Genomic DNA, 12196 nt, shown 5'->3' on the forward strand with positions numbered 1-12196 from the left:
TCTCTGGAGTACACAGAAGCCTGGCCAAAGCTGAAAATGACTAATCTCCATATGATTTAGCACCACTTATAGAGAGGGAACAACACTGGTAATATTTTTCCTTATGGATACAGTTTCTGCAGGGGGGCTAAAACCCACCTGACATACCCTCATCTGACGAACAACAGAATTTTGTGATAACACTGGTTGTCAGGGATGTTTGTTGTGTGGTGTGGTTGACAAAGTGGAGAAACAGGTAAGAGTGCAGGATTTAGCATCCTTAGAATAAAAAATTCCAGTTATTTTCTTTTTTAAGTACTAAGTATCTAGCCCTTAAGGTCACAAAAAGACTTGGAAGCATGTTCCAGCTGGGTAGTCATGTTGGTCTGCTGTAGAATAGCAAGATTAGGGTCGAGCAGCCCCTTAAAGACTAACAAGACTTTCAGGATATGAACTTCTGACAAAGGCAAGCCCGAAGGACTTCAAGCAGTGAGAAGTGGGGTACTTTTTTGCCCTAAGTCTCTGCTAGCAGAGAATACATTATGTATAGTACTGGAAAAATATTTACAAGTTATTCAGGTTGCAAAATTCAGCTTATCACAGAATATAGTTGGAGGATACAAAACATTTTTTTTTAGTGCAGAGTATATCCTACTGGCTGTAGACACAAGTGTTGAGCTTCAAATGGCATGATATGTGCATTGAATTTAGGCAAGTATAAATGGTATTATATATTACTGTGAACAATAGTATCAACAACTTCTCTCCATAGCATTTGACTATGTACACCCCTTTAAAGTGGTTACCATTACCACTTAGAACGACTGTAACCAATTTTATACACAGAAAGAGTTGTATTAGGAGGCTACAAAGAAGATAGGCATTAGCCACAATTTGGGGACCAGAATAATTCATTGGACTCCATTCCCAGGATCTTGCAGCTGTCTATCCCAGCTGCAAAAACATCTGGATGACAAATGACCATGGCACCTCCCCCCTCACCCACTTGTAAACCAAGGACCCATAGGTCAGGATCAATCAGGAAACTTTGGAGTCAGGGTGTTAATTAGGCAATTAGGAGGATTCAAGTGGTGGGCACAGAAAGGGACTGGGCCAAGCCTCTTAATGAAGTCTGAGATGGACGGGGAGAGCTGAGTGAGGGAACCACAGGAGGGGCCTTGGGCATCAGAACTGGAGTTGGGGTGGGTGATGGTAAACGGGGATCTTTGGAGGACCTGGGCTGAAGACAACTGTATGAAAGAAATACCTGCAAAGATGGAAGAGGGATAAAATAGAGGGGCACTGATAGAAATAGCTGGAGGGTGTGTAAGGAGAAGACATCCTGGGACTGAGAATACACGTCCCTGCTACTTCTGTGCGCCAGTTCCCCTGCTTTCAGCCCCAAACCCCTCCCCCCTCGAGGTGTGAATGTGCCATTTGGGGTTTCACTTCAAAGAGTCTTGGCGGAATCATAAATACAGCCTCAGCCAGGGGCTTCTCGGGGAGAGAGAAGGATCAGGAGGTGGAGGCATCCCACTCTGGGCACAGGAGACAGAACCAAGAAGACCTGGCCTCTCAGCCCCTCAGCCCAGTTCTACCCCAATAGCCTCCCCTCCCCTCCCTCCTGCTCCTACACCTTGTACCTCCTTAGGCCCCTAGAACGTACTGCCTACCCACAAAAGGCAGGAGCCCTGGCTCCCAACCTCACCTGTTCTACTTCACAAGATCCCCACTCCCTTCCCAGAAAACCCAGGAGTCCTGGCTCCCAGACGCCCTTCAGCAACCCATGTATCACCCTTCAGAGATGTTCTCGCAGTATGGGGGCTCCTATCCACTGAGACCTCCTCCACCTCCAGGAGCCGGGTATCCCCAGAGTCAGGCGCCCCAATATGAAGCCTTCAGATATCCAGGTGAGAAACTGGGACATGATGGGGTGACTGGGAGATGGAGGGGGGAAGCTGAAGAGAGATTATGTGGAGGAATGGGAACTAGGCATGCTGGATATTGATCAAGTAAATGGAGCAATAGGCTGGGAACAGCATTTTAATAGAGGAAGTGGCATACAAATGTTTCAGACTAAACAAGAATATAAGATTTCTATGCAGAAGGAACGGCAAAATTCTAGAGACCCTGGATGGGAATGGTTCAAAGGGTCTGAGAGCGGAGGAGGAGGAGCTGCAAGTCAGGACTTCCAAGTACTTTAGAGAGCGGAGGTGGCTAGCAGATCAGAGATGCAGAGTTGTCAGCCAGGACTCCTGGCTTTAGCAAGAGGGGGGTGGGATTTGAGCAAAATGAGACCAGGAAGCAGAACTCCTGGACTGGTAGGAAAGGCTGGAGAGAGCAACAGGGGCCGTAAAGCCAGGGATGCTTTGTGCTCCGGGGAAAGAGTGGGATTTAATCTGAACAAGCAACAGGATGGCTCACAGCCAGGCAGAAGCTGGGACAAACCAAAAGGCTGGACCACAGTAGTACCCAAAAGAGGAAAGCAACTGTTGGTTTGAGACAGATCAGTGGGAGGCCAGGAGTGGGATAACAAGGCTGAAGAATTCACAGAAATTCAGTGGCTTACTCTTCCCACCCCCCAATCCCCAGTCAGCTGGACTTTTAGCACCTGAAAGAGACCAACTGGTCAGGAGAAGAGGTTGGGGGGGGTGAGATTGGGCGGAAACCAGCAGAAGGGTGACAAATTCCTGGATGATGCTCCACAGCCCTGACTATAGCCCCCCCCCCAATTCTGCCTCACCTCAAGAAATACCCCTCTATCCTATTAACCTCCTTCCTAGACTTGTTTTCTCTTCTCTGCCCCTAGACCTCGATGCTGCCCCCAAGCTGGATAGCTTCTTCCCCAGCTTGGAACCTTCAGGGCGTCTCTTGCCCCCAGCTCCCGGCCTCCCTTATGGGTCAAGCCAGGCTCTGCCGCCAGGTCCCCCACCAAACACACGCCTCCCCTCTGGAGTACGAATGAGTCTGGAGAACGGTGAGCTTTGGAAACGGTTCAGTGCCATTGGCACAGAGATGATCATCACCAAGGCAGGCAGGTGAGATGTGATGCAGAGAGGAGAGAGAGCGCTTACCTTGAGTCAGGGTTCTTCAACCTCATAGGTGCCCTCCCTGAACCAGGCACCAGTCCTGAGATACGGAGAGACAGCGATTCTGGACAGATTGCATTATTTTTACCCCTAGGTAACCACAGCCAGGAACTGCCCTATCCCATCTCCAAATACTTGCTTTTTAAAAAATTAAATCATTCGCCAGAAACTGTTAACAAAACCCAGAAAGTTTACCTAGAGATCACATAAAAAGATTGTTGATGTTTTGGCCTGGGCCCCATACATGTTGTCATCTATATATTTGTGTATCTGGGTGTAAGGGTGTGTCTTTCCTACTTCCATAATGATTTAATATAACAGTACCTGTAATGCTCTGAAATGGAGGAAGGAAGGGGTGGGGCTTTGTGGGGAGCCCAACGAGTGAGCAGCCCGTTTGCTGTCCAGGAGCAGGGATTTGTTGGAATGCTCCTTAATGAATGAATAATGGGGATTTGCCTCTAAGAAATTAAAACACGGAGAAATTAAGGAAGGGGTACCTCTTCTGCTCCAGCCACCCTAATATGGGTGTTTTGCATGTTTCCATCTTCCTGCACAGTAGCTCACCTGTACATGCTGTATGGGGGAAATTTTAATTTGCTTCCAATGCCTTAAAGAAGTCTAAGGGCCAAAGATATGAAATGCATCAAGAGTATCTTTTTCCTTTAAAGAAGATGGATGCCAAACAGTAATCAGTAGGCAGAGTCTTCCCATCTTCTAGTTTCATTAGTCTGAAATGGTTAGCCTCAAATATGAACAATGATGAGGTGGGGGGAGAAGATTTCGGTCTTTCCTGCTCTTTCCCTGCATTCTACTTCAACCTTCCCCTAATTAGAATTCCTGACCCTCTTTTTAATCAACTTCCCAGGCGTATGTTTCCACAGCTTAAAGTTTCAGTAACCGGACTGGATCCCGAGGCCAAGTATTTGCTGCTGGTGGATGTAGTCCCAGTAGGCGGCTCCCGATACAAGTGGCACGGCAAGCAATGGGAAGCCAGTGGCAAGGCTGAACTGCCTCCACCAGACCGGGTCTACATCCACCCTGACTCACCTGCATCAGGGGCCCACTGGATGCGCCAACCTGTATCCTTCCATCGGCTCAAGCTCACCAACAATACATTGGACCCCCATGGGCATGTATGGAAAGAGGGAGAGAAGGGTTGTTTGGGAATGGCAGTCAGGAGACAACGTATGGGGAGAAAAATGCACCCGGGGAAGGCCTCAATAGGCTCTAGTGGAGAATTTCATATGATGGAACTGAAAAATATATGGGAGGATTTTTAGGCTGATTATGGGAGTGGGTGCAAAATGGATTACTGTAAACTGGTATGAACCATAGCTAGGCCTGTGAATTTATTTGCCATTTTATTTACTTCATTTATACCACACCTTTCTCCCCAATGGGACCCAACGCGGCTTATATTGTTCCCCTCTCCTCCATTTCATCTTCACAACAGCTCTGTGAGGTAGGCCCAAAGTCACCCAGCAAGCTTCCAAGGCAGAGAGTCGAAGCTGGGTCTCCCAGATCCTACTCTGACACAGTAACCACTACACTACACTGGATTGGTGCTTAAAATAAATTTTAAAAATCTTCCTCCAAGGTATCATAAAATTTACAAATGACTAGAAACTTGTAATCTCTCTCACACTATTTTCTTAATAAAACCCTGAAATCTGATTTTCTCGGGATGATGAATCCTGAATCTGCACTTGTGCAGAATTACAGAACGTGCCTTCATGGAGAGCTAAAGGATAAGTTGAGGAAGTGGGTAAACATGAGCTATGCTAGGGTGAATATTATCAGCAGCCGCTAATATGGTTATGATGACTCACCTCTGGCTCTTGTGCTTCTCAGCTCATCGTCCACTCCATGCACCGTTATCAACCGCGGGTACACGTGGTTGGAGCTGGAGGGCGCCGCGGTGCAGGAGGTGGCTGTGCTTCCTTCACCTTTCCAGAGACTCAATTTCTGACTGTCACAGCCTACCAGAATCCACAGGTGAGACCAAAGCCATCACTATATAATGGTACATCTCTCCTTAAAACTCTCCCTTTACTAGACACTCTAGAACTAGCACAAGCATTAAATCTTCAGTACATTCCAGAGTAAACATCATTACTTTGATTTCAGACATTGAAAGAGCAGCAGGCAAGATGGGCCCAAACCATGGGGTTCAGTTTAGGGAAATATTCCCCAAAGCTTAGCCTTGAAGTTGGGGTATGCCAGTGCTCAGTTGTAGAGTATGGATAGCTTCTGGGGGGTGGGGGGACAGCAGCCCTACTTCCAACTTATCGCAACCCTATGAATTAGTGATCTCCAAAATGTCCTGCTTGCTCAGGTCTTGCAAACTGAATAATATTTGATTTATACACTATCCTTCAGGACAACTTAACACCCACCCAGAGTGGTTTACAAAGTATGTTATTAATATCCTCACGACAATCCACCCCCCTCCTCCTGTGAGGTGAATGGGGCTGAGAGAGTTCTGAGAAGCTTTGACTGACCCAAGGTGGCTTCAAGCGGAGGAGTGGGGAATTCAACCTGGCTCTCCAGATTAGAGTCCTGCCACTCTTAACCACACCACCAAACCGGCTCCAGCCATGAGGTTCTCAGAGCAGTTGTCAACCGGCAGGAGGCGGTTGGAGATCTCCCAGAATTATATCTGATCTCCAGGCCACAGAGATCAGCCTCCTTGGAGAAAATGGTTGCTTTGGAGGATGGACTCTATGACATTATAACTCTAGCCCCTCTCCAAACCCCGCCCTCTCCAGGCTCTACCCCCAAATCTCCAGGAATTTCCCAACCTGGATCTCGCAACCCTGCTGCTGGCTATGATAACACCCTGTGTCTATGGTTAAGGAAAAGGCCTTCCAAGCAGCATTCAATATTGCATTTTATAAAGGTTTACAATGCAAAGATAAAATCACAGTATACTAAAAAAAAATCATTAAAACATTCAAAGGCAAAGTTAGCAATTGCACGAACATGCAATTTTAAGGAGGTTCTGCACAATTAGATCTCCCATTTTGTTCTACTCAGGGCTTTTTTTCAGGGAGAACACGGGGGAACGGAGTTCCGACACCTCTTGAAAATACTCTGCAATAGTGCTTGAAAATATGATTTCAAAGAATTCCATGCGTTTCTTCCTCATTTTCTTCTTGAGAGTTCCGCCACCTTTTTTCCCAGAAAAAAAAACCCTGGTTCTACTCGTCTCAAACCAGGCAAATGTCAAATTACATTATGTCTGCAGGGAGGTCTAGTATTGTCAACAGGCACCCCCACTATCAAATGAGCCTCCCAGCTCCTATTTGCCCCCTTCCAAAAAGCATTTCATGGATCTCAGGCCTTTCCCTGACTTCCCAATATACAGCCACTCCTCTCCTGCCTCTATACAACTCCATACAATATGCCAAACACATTTTACTACAGCCAAATCATGAAGTTAAACCTTTCCCATGTTAGTCTTCCGCCTCTAAATGAGCTCAACTCCTCCCCTGGGAATGTCTGTTCTCCTCCTGACATTAAACAATATCTTTCCACCTCCAAAAGGGTAAACATAAAATTTCTGTATGCTTCCTTCGATTTACCTTCATGTAGTACCCTATCTTCTCTCACCCCCATTATCCCTGGATTATGAAAAGAAGAACCATCTATGCTCTTACCTCCCCCTCCCTCCCCCTTCATTCAAAATACCCTTTCATCTTAGTAGACGTGTAATGGAAGCTCCCATCTTTATTATATCCCTCTGCTTCCACTCACCAGTCTGCTGACCCTTTCCCTTAACTATTTAGGAACGGCTGTTTTATTCTCATACACACTCCATTAAATGGCATTTCTTCCTACTTTTAAATAGTCCCTCATATCCTTCCGCCTCTTATATAGTCCCTCAGTGCCTTACCATTTATAGCTGTATCCTTTCAAGCCAGCCCACACGTTAATTGCCTTTCAGAACTGCGATGAGTTACAGTAAAGAACTATCTTGTTCTCCTTCAGTGCACCTCAGTTGAGTGGTTTCTTCAGGAACAAGAACAACTCATACAAGCAGTATTAAAAGTATATTGGAAGGTTGCCACTTCACATATTTTGTGGGTAGCTAAAACCTGGTTCACACCCGAATGAGGTAGTAGAATAGACTGCTGTGCTTCAGAATGCAGGTTGCGGATTTCATTTTTATTCCTTTGCATTATTTTATTTTTTTTATTTATGTCGTTTATAGTCCACCTTTCTCACCGAAACTTGCAAACAGAAAACCAGCCCAGCATGAAAACAGAGGGTGTAGAACCTTTTCCCCTGCTAAACTGGAAGCTGGACTACACCCCCTGCAGTCTGAAGTGATGCATTACTCCATTCTACCTTTTCAAACTCCTGAATGAGGAGTACACAGGGCTTTTTTTCAGCGGGAACATGGTGGAACGGAGTTCCAGCACCTCTTGAAAATGATCACATGGCCGGTGGCCCCGCCCCTTGATCTCCAGACACAGGGGAGTTGAGATTGCCCGCGGAGGGCAATCTAAACTCCCCTCCGTCTGGAGATCAGGGGGCGAGGGCCACCGGCCATGTGATCATTTTTGCCGAGGGCAATTTAAACATTAAAAAACTCCCTCCTTGTTCCAGCTGACCCAAAGTGATGTCATTGTGCGGTCCTGAGTTCCACCGCCTCTTTTCCCAGAAAAAAAGCCCAGGGAGTACATATGAATCAAACGTTAGACATAAGCTATGCCAGTAACTAGTGGTTTACTCACATGAGCAGAGTAACATTTGAAGTGGGAACACATGGAAAATTACAGAAGCTATTTTCACAACTAGAAAAATCAGATGCAGTCCCCACTCTCCCACCCCTCCAAAGACATAGACACTGATATTTGCGATTAAGAGTTGCCAACTCCACCTTGGGAAATTGCTGGAGATTTGGGGGGGTGTCTGGCAAGGGTGGGTTTTGAGGAACGGAGAGGCCTCAACTGGGTATAATGCCATAAATTTACCCTCTAAAGCAGCCATTTTCTCCAGGGGAATTGACCTCTGTTGTCTGGAAATCAGTTGTAATTCCTGGGGGTCTCCAGGCCCCACATTGGTTGGCAGCCCTAGGTAGCTTTTTATATATTAAATAAATATACCAATCACTATCAGTAACAGTAGGGAGTAAGGAGCCCAGCAATCAAGTACTTAAGGGAACCTGTCTCCCAGGATCATCCTGTTGTCCAGGAAGAAGAGAACCAATTCAGTTATGGGGCAGTCGGGGTGGGGGGCAGGGAGTAGTTGTGAATTTCCTGCATTGTGCAGGGGGTTGGACTAGATGACCCTAGAGATCCCTTCCAACCCTATGATTCTATTATTCTCGTTCCAGATCTTTGAGGTTGAATTTTGTCATGGCTAGGGTAAGAGGAGAGAAGGTTTGGATAGAGAACACTGGCTACTAGCAGACACATAGAGTTTATTTCTAGCTACCCACCACAGTTTCGTCTGTTCAGTGTGAGACAATGGCAGCTAAACTTTTTGTCATGTCAGGTTGTAAAAAAGGTATGAGCAGTGCAGACCCACTAGGGTTACCAACCTCCTACTTATCTTCCGACTACAGAGGTAAGCACTGCTATAGAAAATGGTTAGTTCAAAAGACAGACTCTATGGTATACTATAGAGACTAAGACAAATGGAAGCCCCTTCCCTAGAACTGCCCACAAATCTCCAAGCCAGAATTTCTCACTGGCAACCATACAGAACAGGGAAATTGAAAAAGATGTTACACCTACACAGGCAGCAACTGAAATTTAAGACTGGAATTTTAATACTAGTGACGTTGGTAGGTGCTATGCAGTGCAATGCGCCAACTTTGCCACCCCACCCCTTTGCCAGAACAAGCAGAGTGTTTCCTCATTCCTGCCAAGTTTCAGCTGTCATAACACTTCCAAATCAATTCCTCGCTCTCCCTGTCCTTCCTTCCCAAATAGATCATTGTTCTATATACATATACAAGACTGTATACTTAAAAACAAAAGCCAAAATGTTGCTTGAAGGTAAATTCAATTGTGCAGCCTAAATATATTAAATTGGGCAAACTGAACACATTTTAATAAATTTTCTTTATGCAATCTATTCAGTTTCTTTTAGACACAAGGAGAATTAACATAGGACATTTTTGTGCGTCAGAATCATGCTTCTCCCAAACTTCCTACGAGTTCCACAGGCATTACTCACACACCTTTCAAGCTTAATCTCACAGCAATGAGAACTAGAAATGTTTCACGTTGAAAAAGTGAAAAGCTAAGAAATGTTTCACTTTGAAAAAGTGAAAAGCTAAGATTCTCAGAACATTCAAAAAAATGTCTGTACATGTGCATTTTACATATAAAAACAGATGAAATGTACTGTATAGATGCGCATCATCTAGACATGTAGAAAGACCCCTTTCATCACCAACATTTACCTGCTTCCTTCCTCAGATCACACAAATGAAGATTGAGAGCAACCCTTTTGCCAAAGGCTTCCGGGAGAATGGGATGAACAGCAAAAGGTGAGTAGCGGAAAGGGAGGGAGATGCTGATAGCCGGAGGGACCATTCTAGTCTTCATACTTGCTAGCATCAAAGACTCCCTACTGCTAATCTGGCCCTGAAAACACTCAGGTTTCGGCCTGAATTAGGATCTTTAAACCCTAACCATCGCCTACCAACAAGGCAATGGGTCAGAATAATTACCCGCTGGAAGGTGGCAGGGTCACTAACATGGCTTTCTTCATTGGACCAATTGCTCACCGGGCCTAAACAACCACAGGAATCTAACCCAAGCCTCTTTATAGTGCTTTCCTACACTTTACTGTGCTTCCTCCATTCTAAAACACAGGGAGCGCGAGGCGAGAATCAAGAGGAAAATGAAGGCCAATGAAGGCGAGACCAATGTGGGGGAAAGTGGTAAGAAAAAGCATGCCCCTTATCCTGACACTTACCTTCATATCTCTAACTCTTCCATCACCCTAAAGATCTCTCCAGAATCTGAGGGTTTCTTCTGGATGCAGTTTTGAATATGGGGTCAACAAAGCTCAACATGGCCTCGCGGCTCAGCTCCCCCACCACAGTTCTAGGTAGTGGCTGTCTGCCATAGGAATCCTTTTCTCAATATAGGCCCTGAACTGCCACCACTGGCACCCAGTTCCTTTTACTGCCTATTATCCTCATATAGCCCATCACTTTCTGCCCCACTCCTCCAAGTCCTATTAAGCCATTCCCTCCCCCATTTCATTCTCTATTGTCATTTCCTAGGAACAGCCTTTCTCAGACAATGCACTCTTATCCTACAGTACCCACATAGTAGAGGCTTCCTGTTACGATTCCACAAGCCCACTGAATATAACAGACATTCCCTGTGTTTCAAACAACCTTCCAGACTTCTGAACCTATTGAGCTGTAAGCTCTACCTAAAGGGCTAATCACACTACGATTTTCACAGTGGTCTCTGTTTACTATATCCATACAACTTCCTCACAGTGTTCCAGTTTGGCTTCCGGAACTGCCCCTTTCCAGTTATAACCTTCCAGCCTCTTTTCCACCTAGAGAGCAAGAAAGGCCCGTGCGATTCCACCCTTACAGAAGAGATGCCTCTGGGCCAACAGCAACCCCCAGTGCTTCCACACCCTTCTTGTTCCTTCTACCCTCCTGGAGCGACTAATCCCAGTGGGGCTGAGGCGTATGTCCAACACCCAGCTGCCTTCCATGGTTTGCGAGGAGCCCCATCACCTTTTGGCAGGTGAGCACAGAAGGGCAGAACCAGTCCCATCAGTTCAGAGCACATGTTCCATCTTCATAAACTGAAGATTTTTGCAGCATTCTTGGGAGATTGACTGTGTATGCTCAGATTAAATTTAATTTGATGACTAAAGTTACCAATAGTGGGGCAACGGTAGACCTACCCTTTAAAGCAGCAGGGCCAGTCTGAGCACTTACAACGCACTTGGTACAAAATGTTGTAGTTTTTTTGTTGTAGTATCCTAGGCCAAGGTCAATTTGAACTGAAGCAGAAGGTAGAGGGCCATATATATGATGCTACCCAGCATACTCCTCCTCCTGTGTTTTTTATTAGACAAGTTTAAGAATGGGTATATAAATACATGTGCCACTTCTTAGGGCAGCCTAGATAAGGTCAAAACTGACTCCTAATCCAGCATTCAGCTTACTGGAATTTAAGACCTTAATGATAGTCGTCAAACCTGCATGAAGCCCCCACCTTCACGGCTTTATACCTAGATTAGTAGGCTCTGCTACGTGAGTTAAACAAGATAGCCATATGGCACCTTCCACTTGTCTTTGTTACATATCCAGGAAGAGCTATTGTTTCATTGGTTTTATGTTCTGAGCCCAAAGTCTGTGCTATTTCATCTTATTTGCAGGAGCTTCCCACTGAATAGTATCTCCAAAATCCTAGTGTATTGTTAGGCCACCCACCCTCATTCTCCTACCATTGGTTCTTTTCAGAAGGAACATTCTTTGAAAATAGTGGCATAAACCAAGAGGAATATGGCAAGGAGGAACATGGAGGTTTATATAGTGTAGGGAGGGCTGTCAGAAAATGGAGGAGACACACAAGGCACTAGCAGACATGAGAAATCTAGAGCAAGGGCAGCGTATAGAAATAATTAGTTCTATCTTCAACAAGGTGCAGTACTGTTCGCAAGCACGCACACACAAAATCACTCACCATCCCAAGTAAAGGAAATGTTCTCTGCTTTGACCATTTTGACTTCTCCCATCTGTTTTTCCACAGCCCAAGCCAAGAAATGGCAGCTCCTTCATCTTCACCCACTGCCAAGTCACCCCACGAGCCATCAGATTTCAGAGCAATGCTCCCAACGAGTTGGAACGGCCTGGATATAATTCCATTCCTTGGGGGGCCAGAACCACCAGATGCTTCTCCTTTCCCCCCTTTCAAATTCAGCTTCACACCTTATCCCCCCACCCCTCGTGTGTATGGGCCGCCAACTACCTATCCAGGCTCCCAGCCACCGATGGTCTAACCTGTTTCTCCTTCAAAACCCAGAAAACTGGCTCCCAGCTCTTCTATATAATTTTTGCTTTCAAGGTATCCTGGAGTTTCCCCCTTTCTTGTTTTATCTCTTTGGGGAAAGGCAGTTGTAAACTTCTGTGT

General features: G+C 45.7%; 1 protein-coding gene across 1 annotated transcript; it reads left to right on the forward strand.

The window, feature by feature from the left end:
* Window positions 1-1765: 1765 nt before the first annotated feature.
* On the forward strand, window positions 1766-12065 carry TBX6 (T-box transcription factor 6). Its single transcript, XM_054995033.1, has 8 exons — window positions 1766-1889; window positions 2789-3017; window positions 3934-4201; window positions 4920-5063; window positions 9503-9573; window positions 9902-9969; window positions 10609-10801; window positions 11816-12065. The coding sequence occupies exons 1-8, from the start codon at window positions 1766-1768 to the stop codon at window positions 12063-12065; spliced, it is 1347 nt and encodes a 448-aa protein (XP_054851008.1).
* Window positions 12066-12196: the final 131 nt, after the last annotated feature.

The sequence above is a fragment of the Eublepharis macularius genome, chromosome 12, assembly GCF_028583425.1.
Source record: "Eublepharis macularius isolate TG4126 chromosome 12, MPM_Emac_v1.0, whole genome shotgun sequence".
NCBI lineage: Eukaryota > Metazoa > Chordata > Lepidosauria > Squamata > Eublepharidae > Eublepharis > Eublepharis macularius.

Coding starts and splice junctions, on each gene's coding strand:
- TBX6 (XM_054995033.1), top strand. CDS start 1,766: ATGTATCACCCTTCAGAGATGTTCTCGCAGTATGGGGGCTCCTATCCA. Junction 5,064..9,502: donor CAGCCTACCAGAATCCACAG/GTGAGACCAAAG, acceptor TTCCTTCCTCAG/ATCACACAAATGAAGATTGA. Junction 9,970..10,608: donor GACCAATGTGGGGGAAAGTG/GTAAGAAAAAGC, acceptor TTTTCCACCTAG/AGAGCAAGAAAGGCCCGTGC.